The sequence below is a fragment of the Rattus rattus genome, chromosome X (assembly GCF_011064425.1).
Source record: "Rattus rattus isolate New Zealand chromosome X, Rrattus_CSIRO_v1, whole genome shotgun sequence".
Lineage (NCBI taxonomy): Eukaryota > Metazoa > Chordata > Mammalia > Rodentia > Muridae > Rattus > Rattus rattus.
The window spans coordinates 57,134,046-57,149,123 of record NC_046172.1 but is presented as its reverse complement, the minus strand read 5'-3'; the positions used below and the strand labels follow the sequence as shown (position 1 = coordinate 57,149,123).

The window sequence follows — 15,078 nt, the reverse complement described above, 5'->3', positions numbered from 1 at the left end:
CATTCTAGTCCTCATGACCCTCTTCACCTGGTGTGTAGTTTTGACTTGGGGCTCATGGGGTTTCAGTTCCCCCCATCAAATAGGAGGCAGGTCATTTCCCTCCCTGCCATTGTCACAGAGCAGCTTGTGCAGCTCAGAGCGATGGGCCATGTTACATACTTGACAAAAGTGCGGTTAGGTCTCTGATGACGGATGGCGCACACTACATGGTGTCCCTAGGAGTACTAGCCATGGCGCTCGTACCAGAAGCTTTCGGGCTTGGGTAGGCTGCCCAGACTCTCCTTGGTCTTCTACTAATGTTCCTTTAGATCCCCACATCTTACTTCCTCACCCCATCACACTGAGGCAAAGGTGACTGACAACCTTGGCCAGGGTAGGGGAGGTCTAGGTAAGGCTCATCCAACTTGAGGTCGGAGACAATCATCTGTCCAGAGCTAGCCCTGGTCAGAGACCCCAGCTCAGGCTGGGCCCCACTCTGGGCAAGCAGTCAAATAGCAGAGGCCTGATCTGATCCAAGCACTTCCTTTGGTTAATGAGAAACCAAATAAACAGACTCTGGCCCAGCTGGCTCCAGCAGCACCCCAGGCTGGCCCAGCCCTATTCTAGACCAGCCTCTTTCCCCTCCCCTGGCAAGTCCCACATTCTCAAGGCCCTCCCTCTGTGCTCCCCACTTCCCTGGGAGCTGGGCCTGCTCCTTGCCTACGCCAGTGGGCTTCCTGCGCTGGATCCCTTCCTCACACCCCTTCCTTCCCCCTCCCCCTTTCCTCGATCACCTTCTTATCCGTTTTTTAGCTGGTGGGATCTCACTTGTTCCCCTCCCTGTTATCCGTCTTAGCCAATGCCAGAGGCAGTCCCTTGAAAGGCTCACAGGCTGCTCTGGGCCCTGCCTGTCTGGACCTCTTGTCAAAGGGTGGAGTGCAAACCCTGTTTAGGACCCTAAGCACACTTCCTGACCTGAACATTGGCCTGTGGAAGGGAGCCCGGGCACTCATTGTTGTTCTAGCTTCAGGGCTTCCACTGCCAGCCAGAAGCCGCCAAGTATGCCATGATGGCACCTCTGGTGTGGCCCCGTTGTGAAGACAGGAAAAGGAAGATTGTTTTGGCTGAGAGGCCAAATGGGCAGTATGAAGTCACCCTAGTGCCCAGTGGGCCGGCAATCTTTGGATGTTGGTTCAGCTCCAGACATCTTGGGGCAGGCCAGGGCTGGGCCTGCCATTGGGTTCCATGTTTAGTCCCAACCAGGTGGTGGCAGTACCTGGAGACACACCCAGGCTCCCGATGGGAACACCCCTTCTCCATCAACCTTTTCAGGCTGAGCCTGGTGCCAGCCAGGGCAGATGCCTATGGTCTGTGCCACAGAAGGACAGGATGGCTTGAGTGGAGGGACGGACTCAGGCTCCAGGGCAGCAGAACAAGGAGGCAGAGAGACTTAGGGGGTAGAAAAGAGCAGGAAGGGCATGGGCACTTTAAACCGCTTGCTTCACAGGACAGCCACCGGTCCCGATCACCTCCGGTTTGGCAGAGGAATTCGCTCACACACAAGTACAGGCACACACATACAGACACACCATCACACTTCATCCCCCGACACCATGACACTAGTTCACACTCATTTCTCCATGTGGTTAATTTTTTTTTTTAGTTCTCATTTTTTTTCTAAGAAAAAAGCAACAAGAAAATAATTCAGAGTTTATACAAAACATCTTTACATTATTTCTTCCAAAAAAGACTAGTATTTACACAAATGGCAACAGAATCAAAAACAAAAATCCCTTCCGACTGCCACCTGGAAGGGGCTGGCTGTTTTGCTCCCTCTCCCACCTGGCACTGGGGTGGGCAGCTGGCCAGGAGGCAGTGTGGAGGTGGGTGGTGTAAGGCCCAGCTCCTTCCATGGCAGCCCTGGGAGTGCCTGCAAGGCGCAGTTGAGTGGCAGTCTGTTAGCAGCCGTGCTGGCAAGGAGCTGGGGTCAAAGTGCACTGCAGGCTGGCCCAGCCCCAAGCAGCCTCTTCTCTTTCCAGGCCCCAGCTCAAAACTATGGGCGGGGTGGGGGACAGTGGGAGCCATATTGAGTGAGTGGGGGGTGTGTGTGCACTTGTACTAGAACCCAGGGAAGGAGCAGGCCACCTGGCCTTACACCGCTTACATCTATCTCCACCTTGAACCAAATGCCAAAGGTAAGGAGAGAAACAGGGTGGTGGGGGGAAACTCCCAGCTCTGCAGGGCAAATAGCCACCTGGGCACCTCACCTCCCTCCACCCCCCATGAGGTCATCTGCCTGCAGCAGCTCTCCTGTTCCCCAGGCAACAGCCAATTAAGACATTAATTACCGTGAGAGTGAAGGAGGCAGGAGATGCCCAAGAATCCCACAAGGAAGGGATTTTTTTTTTGGTAGAAGGGTGGTAGTCACTACCCCTGCCTGCTAGGAACAGCATTGTATCATGGGGTCCAAAAAGGAGGGTGGCACTCTCCTCTCCCTGCTAGGCAGAAATAGCCATGGCCTACCCTCCCCCACTCCCCTGAATTACTGAGGAGTCTATAAAAGAAATGCCATCCTAGGTTTCCTGGCTGGCCACATCCTGCCCCAGGCCCTCTTATACTGGGTCAGGCCAGGCTCAGAAAGTCTGGGGAGGGGCTGCCTGTACATTTTCCCACTTTTTCTCAAAAATAAAAAAAACAGATGACAATGAGTTGACAGCTAAAAAAAATCAACACAAAAGCATTAAAAACAGTGATGATAGTGGACAAGCAGTCCTGGGGATGGGTGAAGGGATGAGGAGGGGGCAGGGCCAGGGGGCTATCTCCCTGCCTGCAGTCCATCAGTGTCCAACCCTGCCCTCCAAGAAAGGGCACCCCCACAGAGCCCAGAGGCCTGGCCAGAGGGGGAAGGCACAAGAGCATGGGGATTGGGGGCACAAGCACCCCCCTCCGAAGCCCAGGGGGCAGGAAAAAAGGGGGATTATAAAAGCCAAGAAACTACAAAACTAAATACAAAGGTGGGCACAGCTGGCAAGGGGAGGGGTGTGGGGGAGAAAAGAGAGGCCAATCCAGGCCATGTGTCCTGTGGAGCCTGAGGCCATGCTGGGCCCTCAGACCTTGTAGTAGATGTTCGCCGGGCTCTGAGGTGGCATCTCCTGGACGATGTAGACAGGATGCCCGTAGTCCCCACTCACCTTCTCATAGTGGGGGCAGTAGTTGTTCTCTGTAGTCCGTAAGGGGATGATGATGTCGCTGGGCTCAGTGCCTGCTGTACCACTACCCCCTTTGGGGCTGGCTAGGGTACTGAGCGAGAGGGCAGCCGCCCGCTGCTGTGTATGCTTGCGATGTCGCTTGCGGAGCTTGAGTAGTAGGACTGTCAAGAAGATGATGATGAGCAGGAAGATGATTTAGCCAGCACCTACAGCTGCAAACAATGCTACCTTGGAGTTAAAGAAGCTGTCGGTGTCCCCGCTGCCACTACCACCTGCACCTGGGCCACTCTTCTCTTGCTGGTTCACAGTCTCTGAGGAAAGGGAAAGGAATCAATGGTCAGTCAGGAGACAATTGCAGTCAGCATGATGGCAGCAAACAATGCCACCATGGATCCAAAGAAACTATCTGGGTTCCTGATGCCACCACATTCACCAGAGATCCAGCATGTCTATGGGAGGAGGCAGGCAGCAGGTACTCCTTCAGATACAGGACAGAGAGGATGCCTGAGAAACACTATCTGCAGAATACGGATATTCACTTACCATGCTTGCCATCAGAGTCCCCCTGGGACCCCCGACCAGGAGCCTGTGTGGCTGTCTTGACAGTGTTGTCTGACTCTTTGCTTGGCCGGCTGGTAGTCAACTGCTCAGGCGTTACGGCATTTGGATCTGAGGGCCAAGAGAAGACAGATCAGAGGGACGACTCTGCCAGCATGGGTGCTCTCAATTTCCTTAGGTGGGTTAAGAATGGCCTGAATGTTCGAGCTCTGCCCCTCTAACCCTCTGACTACTTCCCCACTACCAATATACCCGAGGCAACCAGCAACATGGGTAGCCCAAAGGCCTAACTAAGCGGGCACTCACCTTGCCCAACCTTCATAACAATCTTCATAGTGCGTGTACGGCACACACCTCCCTCTCGGTTCTCCAGCCCTTCCAAGCTCCCATTGGATGTTGCTGTGGGAAAAGGCCAGAGAAATCAGAAACTGGAGTTTTCAATTGACTTTTTCTTTGTCAGAATCAAGAGAGAGCCAAGAACAACGAACAGGAGTAGAGCATGACAAACAGCTCCTACCTCCCTTCCCCAAGCCCTTCTACCTGCCTCTCCATAGGAAGTAACAAAGCCAGCCAGGCCCATACTGAGCCCCTCTACTTAGGGCCCTCCTTGTGGCCAGGCCTTGGTCTTGGGAGCAACACTAAGGTGTGCCTTCTTACTGGGAGATGCTGCTCGGAACTGATGCCATTAGAAGGGCTTTGTCCTAGATTGGAAGGATCCCACACAAGTGTGTGGCAAGAAAGGCTAAAGCCTCTATATTATCCCATCAAGTCCTTGTGTGATCTGAGGCAAGGTGCCCATGCACTTCTTTAGGAGGGTAGTAGCTAAAGAGTGAGCCAGGGCCTCACGGATGTTAGTCGCACATACCACTGAGCTACATCCTCAGCCTTATTCACTTCTTGGGGCCTAAGACCCACCCCATCCCACCTTCCAGGGGGAAAACAAGGCAGTAAGTAAAGCTGGCCTATCTCAAAGGATTCAACCAACTCTACCATTCTCAAGAAAGGAAGAGAAAGGCACATGGATGGGGGGCCTTTCCCACCCGTGCCCTGGAGCAAGCTGTGGTGTGCTGAATGTTGGGAACAGAATTCTAAGGTCAGGCTGGGATCAGATCAGACAGCACTGTAATGTGTGCATGTGGTATTGCTGCACCATTCGGAAACTGCCTACCCATAGGCAAGGAGGCTGCAGGAAGGCGGAGCTAAGCCTAGGGAAAGAGCCAGCGATGGGTGAGTGTGCACTCACATGTAATGTAGTAATCATGGTACTTTTTGAATTCCAGGCCCATGTAGTTGGGGCTGAACTCCTGGAACTTGATGGTAAAGCGGATTTCCTGCTGTGGCTTGTTGCAAGTGACCAGTACATTGGGATCAAGCACAGTGCTGCAAGCAGCTGCCTGCTCCGGCCGCACCAGGTACAGCTTGTAGTACTCGTAGGGCCGCCCTGCTTCTGCTCGGGGGCAGATGATGTCCAGCTTGTCTCCAATCTTCGGGTAGATCACCAAGCCCTTCCCACTTAGGAACCTGCCCAGAAGAAAGAAAATGGTCACCGTCAAGGTTGGGAGCTCTGGCAATCTCAGAACCAGGTGATAGGACAGTGAACACCAGGCTAGTCCTACTGGGTGGAGATGGCAAATCAACCTTCTGCCCTTCCTCTATCCTTGGGCTGGGGGTGGGGAGAGAGAACCATGCTGCCAGCAGGGTGTGGAAGGGGTGGCCCATAGGCAAGGCTGCCAGGCTTTCAGTGCTTTGCAGGGTGGGGCAATGCCTGGCTAGGGGAGCCCTTTGTCCTAATGGGGCATTTCCGCAGGGGGGCTGACGTGGCCAAATCGGCCAGGTACCTATGTGTCAGGCCCAGGCTGACTGGAGGTGGTGCCCTATTCCCATACTTCCCAACACACTCACATTCTCTCAAAGGCCACTGCTCACACACACACACACACACACACACACACACACACACACACACACACACACACACACGCAGAGAGAGAGAGAGAGAGAGAGAGAGAGAGAGAGAGAGAGAGAGAGAAGGAGCAAGCCCACACATGTCTTAGCCACCACCTCAGCAGCTCCCAGCCAAAGGCTAGGGGAGCTCAACCTGCCTGAAGCCTGCCCCCATCTTACTAATCTTGGGCATGATGGGGAGATAGAAACAAGTTTGATGAAACCAGGATCTGATGGCCACCATCTCTGGTTAGGGCCAGCTCTACAGTACCATTTCGGTGATGCACCCAGTACAAGAGCCTAAATCCCCAAACTTGAGTAGTCTTTCCCTACTACAACGACTCAGGGAAGGAAAGAAAGGGTACTCCCATCGAGGATAGCAGAGGTTAGTGTAAGATAGGCCCTCAGGAATTCCGTGTAGCTGTAATCTAACCTCTTGCTCCTACACTGCAGCTACTACAGACCCCAAGACGAGATGACTACATGCCTTGAGCTGGCTTCACTGTCTAACCTGGAAAACAGAGTAAAGAAATGAAGCTCTGCTGACCCTCAGCTTGTTCAGACAGAAGCTGAGGGCAAGGAGAAAGCACGTGTTGGAATCAAATCCCAAAGCTAGGCACTTAACTAGCTCCATAGTCTGGGACAAGCTCTCTGAACTTCAATTTCTTCTCTTCTAAGCTCCTGTCCATAACCCTAGGATTCAGTGGGACGAGCACCTAGAATCCTGTAGGTACTCAGTAAGATCGAATCCTTCTTTGAAATAGTCTGCCAAGAGGCAGGAGATCAGATACCAACATTAAGTTCTGTGGTTTCTTAGGCAAGATCTAGAAAGAGAAGATACAACTTGACTGTCATGGACTTGATTGTCTGGTTTGGTCCAAAAAAGTAAACAGCCCACACTTCAGCCACAGACACCTCCAGGCAATCTGTAGCTACAGGTGAAGACGGTGCTTCATGTAGCCAGGTTGAGAGGCACTGAGAGGAAAAGATGGCTCATCGGATGATAATACCATGATGCTCTGAAATGGCTTCATACAAAGATCAGGATGAGTGTGGATACCAGGTGAATGATAAAAATGTCGGGGCCTAGCAACGGTGGACAAAACCTAGGCTTGTGGATGACTCATAAAGCCTGAGCAGCAAAGAGTAGAAAGAATCAAAGGAGGTGGAAATGAGATCGAGGACTACAGGGAAATTCCTCAAAGACCATGACAAGCAGCGTGGGTTTCATCTGCTTGGTGGCAGGCCCTCTAACAGAAAGGGCAATGGAGGACCAAAGGTAATCCATAGGAAGAATAAAACGAAGAGCATCATCCCATGTGTTGGTGCAGAATCCCAGGCTACCACAATGTAGTTCCACTTGCTGAGGCCCACAGCACAGTAGGGACAAGCAATGAAGACGTATTGAAAGCTCCGGGCAGAAGCCTTCACACTGTCAAACATGCCCTTGCCCTGACATCCTCCTAGCAGAGGAGGGAATCTGACTAAGTGGCTGAAGCAGATAGAAAAAGAAAAGAAAAAAAAACAAACCAGCCCTCCTTCCATGTCATGTGACGTTCTACCAAGCTAAGAGGTGCCATCTTGATGTACAGGAGGGTCAAAGCCAGAAAGGGGTGCTTTGTCCTTTGGACTCTAACTGTACAGCTCTGCAGCAGACAGAAAGTAAGCAAACAGGGCCTGGGGGCCCAAGTAAACATGTGAGATAAAATGCCCTCATCCCTTTCGCCATACAAAGACCGCGAGTTTCAGGAAAGGTTGTGTAATTCTCACGGCATTTTCTCACTTTCCTCTGGTCCTGTCCAGGTAGCGAGAACAGACCATTTCTAACATTTCAGAACTCAAAGGTGCCCTAGGGAGCAAGCCCAGGCCCTTAATCTGAAGAAATGAGTGATCAGAGAACAATTCCCATTGACAAAAGCTCCCCAAATCCCTTTAGACTTTAACAGAGCCTCAACAATGTCGGATACTTAGACAGTTGCACCCCAGCACAACTCTAACTGCAGCTACACCAGATGACATGAACATGGGAGACAGACTGTTCACTTCTGAACCACTGGGCCCCAGCTTCTCACTAGAGAAATGTGTCTGCTCTGGTACACTCTTGCACTACCACCCACCCAGACTCCAGAGCCTCAGGACTGAACAGGGCTTTTAGCTACTTGGGGTTCTACTTTGAACCCAGACACATTGAGGAAACAGATGTCTGCAGGGTGGGGGGAGGGGGAGAAGAAAGGACTATTGCCCCCAACACCCCTCAGAGTGTCTCCAACCTCAGTGAACAGACTTCATAAATATTCATCAGCTCATTTGCATAGCAGCCGGCAGAAGAAAACTCACCTTCTCCTAAAGTGTGGAAGGGAAAGGAGTCTAATGAGGCCTGCATCCCTGACCCCAATCCCACGCTTTCTTAGCATCTTCCCCTAACTGGAAAATTTTCACTCAGGAAAACTTCCTCAAAAGTGCCATGAGGAAGTCCAGGAAAGTACTTGGGACACTAGGGTTGGGTGTATAGCCAGTGACAGTGAATCCCAAAGCCGAGCACAGTGTTAGTGATACTTTTAGGGGCACCATACCTATATCCTCCTTTCCTCACCAAGTTAAGAGTGGAAGGAGAGGAAGAGGAGGCAACCTCTAACTCTTACTACCTTTCAGAAAGGACTATCTCCCCACCCCGCCACACACACCATCAAGCCAAGCTTTCCTGCCTAGGGCCACCCCCAGACAAAGCCCTTTTCTAGAAAATAAGGGGATTGACATGGCCCTGCAGGAAGCCTAAAGCAGGTCGTCATGGCAACCTGAGGCCTTCCCTCCCTAGCCTCTGATAGCCCTGGGACCCCAGGGAGCCACCCCAGGGAGTAAAGACTTTAGGAAGGCAGCTGGAACTGTTTCAGCTCCAGTCTTGTGGCCTGTCCTCTCCCCTCTTCCCTAGCCCATCTTCCCCTCAAATTTTCTCATTAGAAGTGCCACTGTAAACTACTCAAAAGAATTCTGAACTATGGAAAGCCCATGGGGTCTAGGGACAGTAGTGTCCAAGGCCCAGAAAAGACTAGAAACTAAATAGCCTTTACACCAGCAACTTAGTCCAGATGAGCTCCTCTCTACCTTTCTGTATGTCGCCTACAGAGGAAGAGCTTACAGTGGGGACACTTCTGCCTAGAAAGCTATTCTTGTCCCACCAGGCTGATTAGTCTTCCCTCCAACCTTTTCCTCAGGCTCTACCAGGCAGGTTTAAGGGGGAGCCTGTTTTCCAGCCATTCAAGTCTAAATGTGGTAGAAGACTCTAGCCACAATTTTGGTTTGGTGACCCCACCGCTACCAGGCCTGTTCTCACCCCAGGATGGAAATACTAGTGAGGGACAGACCCCAAGCCAGAACTCAAGTCTGCTCTCATCCCAGCTAGGGTGGGGAGCCCCAAAATTAAAGGCTCCTCTTTCCCTCCCCCCAGCTCCACCCAGCCCCTGAGGCAGCAGGGAGCAGGCCTGGCGTGTGTCCCAGCAGTGCCCTGCCCAGGCGTGGGTGGGCAGGAACAGCAGCTGGGCCCTGGCACACACAGCTCTGTCGGAGGCAGGCAAGCCAGAAGAGTCCTAGAGGAAGTCACTCTCCCCACCTACACGAACTGTGCCCGCCTCTTTGTCCCACCTGACCATAGTTAGTCTACTGGGGTTTAACCACACCCCCTGCCATGTTTTCCCTGGAGTTCCTAAGAGGAAGGAGCTACTCAGAGCTGGGAGGGGCAGAGTGCCAGCCAGTGAGTTAGGATAGGTCACCTGTGCAGGGTGCCCTCCGAGTGAAGCCTCAGAAAGCTAAATGAAGCTGGAACACTACTTACCCCACACAGGCAGGGCCTGAGTCATAAAGCAGATGCAGGCCCGTCTGGGAAGTGAGAGAGGAGGAACCCAGGGGCAGTGGCGGTCTGGTTCAAACCCCACTCTGAATTCCTGTTCCCTGCATCAGGATGGTATGGGGAGAATGGCACACAATACAGCTCTGCCTCTCCCCGACTCAACAAGTCACTGGCTGACTTCAGACATTTCCCCTTTCTGCGCACATGCCTCCTTCTCTGGAAAGCGGAGCCAGTGCCTACTTCCCAGGGCTGTCGGGAGCACCCAATGAGATCATCTATGAGAATGCATTGTAAGTAGCAAGGTACTACCTGCCTATTACTTAGCATGCCAACCACAGTCATTTAGAAGTAGCAGGCTGAAAATGCTTATACTTTGCCTTGTTGGCACGCTGACCCCAAACCACCAGCACCCAATCATACATGGGAGAAGGGACTTTGAGAGTCTCAGAAAAGGGGCTGGGATTTAGCTTCAGTGGTAGAGCGCTTACCTAGGGAAGCGCAAGGCCCTGGGTTCGGTCCCAGCTCCGGAAAAAAAAAAAAAAAAAAAAAAAAAAAAAGAGAGTCTCAGAAGGCCACCACTGAGCAGCCCCCACTTCAGATGCCCTTATAATCACGTGAACTATCCCCCAAACCTGGCATTCCCATGACAACCAGCAGTCTCCTTGTTGGCCCAGTGACCTCATACATAGCCCTAATCCCAGAAAACAGTGCTGAACACCAAGTAGTATCCAAGGCCCAGCCATCCCCATGTGCCTAAGCTAGTAAGGCAACTGAGGGCCCCAAGAGCCCTAGACAAGAAAGGGAACCCCCACCTCAGCTCCCTTGCAGGCTCTTCTGGCCTTTGCCTTGCTTCCCTGTGTGGGGTCAGAGAACAGGAACCTTTAGGGCTCCCAGGCTCTCACCTGTGGCCAACTAGACATAAAATTGAATAGTCAGGTCCCTAGCCACTCTGGAAAGGAGTCCCTTGGGCTGGCCTCCCCAGGACTGTGAGTTAGAACAGCTGTGAGGGGGCTGGGTCCAACACTTTAGCTTGTAACAGGCAAGCATGGGTTGGGGTCTGCAGCTGCCCCACCCAAGCTGAATGGAGTCAAGGGTCCTGAATGCTGAACTGAGCCCCACCCCACCCCACCCCACCCCCATCGAAGGGGAAGGTTTGTAATGTGATCTGGGACACATTCCCACTCCTTGGAGGTGGGGGGACCTGAGTGGGGAGCAGTATAGGGTCAGAATGGGACTGAGAGACTGAAGTGCAGCAGCTGGACTTGGCTGAGGACTCAAGTGTGAGGCGTACCGGCTGCCCCAAGTTCCCAAGGGGAAGCAGCTGGGGGAGGTGGCTGCCCTGGGACCATTTAGCCCATGTCCCCTCTACAGGCCCCAAACATGCTCGCTCTGCTTTCGGCCAAACCCCAGTAGGACCAAACCCATCTTCCTACCCTCTACTCTTGGGGCAAATCTGACAGGAGGGGCCCAGGAAGCTGAAGTTCCTATCACCCAGGGACTACCACCTGGACAGCAGTTCAGGAGATAGATAAGACCAGCAGTCTTAAGCCAGCCCTTCCAGCTCCCCAGAGCTGGGGCTGCGTGTGCCCTGGAACCTAGAAGCAGACCCCATCACTTCTTTATTTTGATTTTTTTTCCCAAGGAGGAAGCAATTAAGCAGGGTTTATAGGCACTGGGAGATTTTTAGAGGGAGGGGTGCCAGCTCCTGACAAGGCTGAGGAGAGGGGACCAAAAGCCAGGAGAGGAAGAGGGGAGGGCTAAGAGAAAATGAGCCTGGTGAGGGAGAGCACGGGCATGTGCGAGAAACAAAAGGACTTTTGAGAAAAGAGGCAGAGAGTGACTAAGAGTGAGAGGGAGTGTGTGAGAAAGAGAGAGAGCAGGCGAGCCTGGCTGAGAGGGAGGTGAGCTCCACTCACAGGGTGTGAGCAGGCAACAATGTGGGCCTGAGAGGGAGAACTCAGACAGGACACAAGGAAGCAGAGACAGACAGTATTTATTAGAAAAGCTGGGACAGCCTGAGGGTTGGGTGCGGTGGCAAGGCAGCCCCCAGAGTTGAGGGCAGTGCCTCGGTCCTGTCCTCTTGCCCTGCACCGAGTGCCAACAAACGCAGACATAGACTGCATTCCAGACCCCTGAGCATCGATGAAATGGGGTTGGTGGGGGGGACCACCAGGATCAGTCCAAACTGTTCCCAGAATTTGCTGGATTACGGGATAGAGACTAGGCAGGTTCTACAGAGTCCAAAGTCAGTCCCCTACACATCCTCAGGATGCCTGTCCTCAGCTGGAGGTGGATTGGCTGGAGAGCAGAGGGGACACAGCCTTCTCAAGCTTGTAAACTGCTCTAAAGGCAGAGAACACATAAAGAGGGACGCTCCCAGGATCTTGTTTCTCCCAGCAACCTCAACTCTGCAGGAGGGCTCTTCTCCAGCTGTGGAGTTGCGTGGTATCTCGACCCAAGAGAGCAATTAGGTCATTCCCATGAGCCCCTGGGATGGGCTGCCCTAGGGGGAATGCAATTCTCCGAGCTAAGGGGCACTTCCAGCCTCCGCCCTTACATCGAAGAACTAGGCACTTCACAAGCTCTTCCCATGGGCTCAACAGCCCAGAGGCTTCCCAGAACAATCTGAGCCCCAGCAGTTAAGGCACAGTGACCAAACAGGCTTCGGAGTAAGGTAGAAATCCCTGCCAGTCAGTCCCTTTCCTTGTACAGATGCAGAAACCTCTATCCTGACCCCACTCTAGCCACAGATGAGTAATGGGATCCTACCTTAACCGAAGGAGAAAACAAGAAGCCCTCTTCTCTCACTCTAGGAGTGAGATACACCATCCCTGCGACTCAAGGGGCCAAGGCAAACAAGAACCTAGGAAGTTAGCAGACAGCCCACAAGAGTGGACAGGAGGAAATTCCAGAAACAGGAATCTGGGAACACGGAAGGAACAGGTCATCGAACACCTCCCCCCTGCCCCCCGTTTTACACTAACTGCGTTGTCCACACACTCCCTGGGCTGCCAGAAAATGGGAAGGGCAATTACGACCCTGAGTACCAATGTGAGTCCTAGATGCCAAAAGGGAAAAAGGTCCAGAGGTCATAACAGCCTAAGCTACTCCCCACCAACAGCCCAGAAACCACTGAGCCACCGCCCTGAAAGGTGTGTGTTGTTTAGAGATGGGAGGGGGCAGAGTTAGGAAGGAGAAGAAAGAAAAGGATCTCCTTTCTATCACTGCCCTCAAACCATAGGAGAAAAGCATGGCTTCTCTAGTCCAGGGGGGGGGACAACGGCTAGGATCTGCCTGGACAGGAATCACACGTTCCGCACCCACCTCCCTCGCTGCCTCCACTACCATTCTCAGACCTGACTGGATCTAGAAGAGGCTCTGGTGCCTAGCTCAATTGGACCCCTGACGGGCACTGGATCGAACCCCTCCTCAAACAAACCCTCTTCCACCCGCCCTTCTCCACCCGCCGCCTTTGTGAGCCTGAAGCAGCGCCTGCCTTTCTACCTCCCTGGCAGAGAGAAATGGGGGGGGTAAAAAGAAGAGACGGCAAAGAGAAAGACAGGGAGGCAAACAGACAGGGAAGAAAGACAAATGAAAATAGGAGAAGCTGGAGAAGGGATACAGATGCTGCCACTCGCCCCGGGGCGCTAGGTCCGGAGCCGACCTGACACCTAAGCAAATGAGGAACCTGTGTTCTGGCCTGGTCCCTTGCTCAGGTCGATCTCACCCATGGAGTGGCTGTGAGCGAAATCCACCACGTTCCCAGAGGCCCTGGAGTGGGCTGCTTACTCGCCCCCACCCAGCTCTCGGGTGCGCTCTGGAGCGCCCAGACATTCTATCTGCCTGGTGTGACCAACGGACTCGATCCGGACTTGAGGAGGCTAGGGCTGAACCGAAGGGTCGAAACCCAGCTAAGTGCCCCCACCCCACCCTTCTGCATCCTACCCCAACTGCCCGCAAGAAAACACCAGAAAAGGCCAGATATAAAATAGGCCTCCTACGGACAATCCCCCCCACAGGCACTTGGGGGTGTCCGACCTCAACCCCGAAGAAGTGCCTCCCACCCCCAGGGACCAGAGTAGATAAGTTACTCACTTAGGGTTAAGAGAGCTCCAGGACACGGGCTCCAGGTTCTTGGCCAACGGCGTGGCAAGCCGGCACAGCGTCAGCACGACCATAGCCCAAGCCACTTGTTGAGCCAACGCTGCCCAGGCCGGGCCATTTTCCCGGGGGCAGGATGCACTTCAGGATCCCCTAGCACCTCCTCAGCAAAGCTCGCCTCGCCTGCCCGTGCCGCGCAGCGCTCGGAGCCACTCAGGCGCCCATCCTCCGCAGCCGCCGGCCTTGAAGCACTCTCCTCCCGCCGGCCTCGGGGTCGCTCTCCTGCGCCCGGCTGGCCAGGAGGATTCACTGGGCAGGCGTCCCCAACCCGCGCATGGGCTGCTGCCTCGGAGGACTTTCTCCCCTGGCCTCTCCGCCGCACGAGGCGCGACGGGGGCTCGCCGCCCCCGAGTGATCCCGCCGGATTCCGATCGGCTCTCCCAGACTGTTTGAGACTGCGAGTCCTCTCCCCGACCGGGTCTCTCTGCAGAGCGCTCAGTGGTTGCCCCGACGCCTCGACCGTCCTGGGATTGACGCCTCTGGGAAGAAGAGGCGGGTTGTCTCCCAACAATGCGAGCTCGGTCCCCAGGCTCCGAACTGGGTCCCCCTAGCACGGACTCCGTTCCTCCGGGCCACTGTGGGACTCCGCGCCGGCGCGTCCCACGACAGCTTCTACTTTAGCACCGGCCCTTCTCAGTATACTTAAAAGACTAGTACGGCCCTACTGAGCAAATCAGTCCCATCAATTTGCGCCTCTGAAGCCTCGGCCGGGTAGCCCGGCAGCCCGGTCGCCAAGTCCTTAATCCCCGGCGATTGAGCCGGAGTGTCGGCAGTCAGTGCGAATCTCACACACCCCCCACTGCTGTCCAGCGCGCATCGACTCCCTCCGCTGCCGCTGAGCTTTCTACTCTCCTGCTCAGGCGAGTACAAGGCCAACCCTGCTCCTTCGAACCAATAGAAAGCTCTGTGACGGGGTCCTTGCCCCATACCACGCCCACAGAGCAGGAAGGGGTGGGGCTTCGGGGAGCTCTTAAGGACGCTGCTCTCTCGATGGCACTAATAAGAATGTGCGACTCTTGCGGCTGTGGTTGTGTCCCGCTTAGTCTAGTTCCCAGGGAGTTCTTAAGAAGTTGGTGCTTCCCAAAAGCTGCTGGCCTGCTCTCCTTTATGTCTACTGACCTAGACCAGACAAGCCCTGTCCCAAGTACCTCCAGAAAGCACCGTTCTTGCGTTCTTTTTACACACACAAACACACCCCCCATGCGCATACTCGCATACCAGTCCCAGAATCCCACTCTGTGCCCACTTCTGTCAGCCTGCCTTCTCCCAGTCCACTATCCACATTCCGTTGGGCGGTCTTTCTGTCCTCGCAATGCACTCCTTCTTTGCTTTAACCACAAGAGTGATAGCTATGGGTGGTGGAGACTCAGAAAAAGTATTGTG

The 15,078-nt window shown here is 53.9% G+C and overlaps 1 protein-coding gene across 1 annotated transcript; it reads right to left on the bottom strand.

The window, feature by feature from the left end:
• Positions 1-1,616: 1,616 nt before the first annotated feature.
• Efnb1 (ephrin B1) lies at positions 1,617-14,563 on the bottom strand. The gene is given in 6 exon segments (XM_032889965.1): positions 1,617-3,499; positions 3,732-3,857; positions 4,053-4,145; positions 4,990-5,267; positions 13,630-13,717; positions 13,720-14,563. Coding segments are annotated over 6 exon segments (1,035 nt in total). The 5' UTR covers positions 13,757-14,563; the 3' UTR covers positions 1,617-3,086.
• Positions 14,564-15,078: the final 515 nt, after the last annotated feature.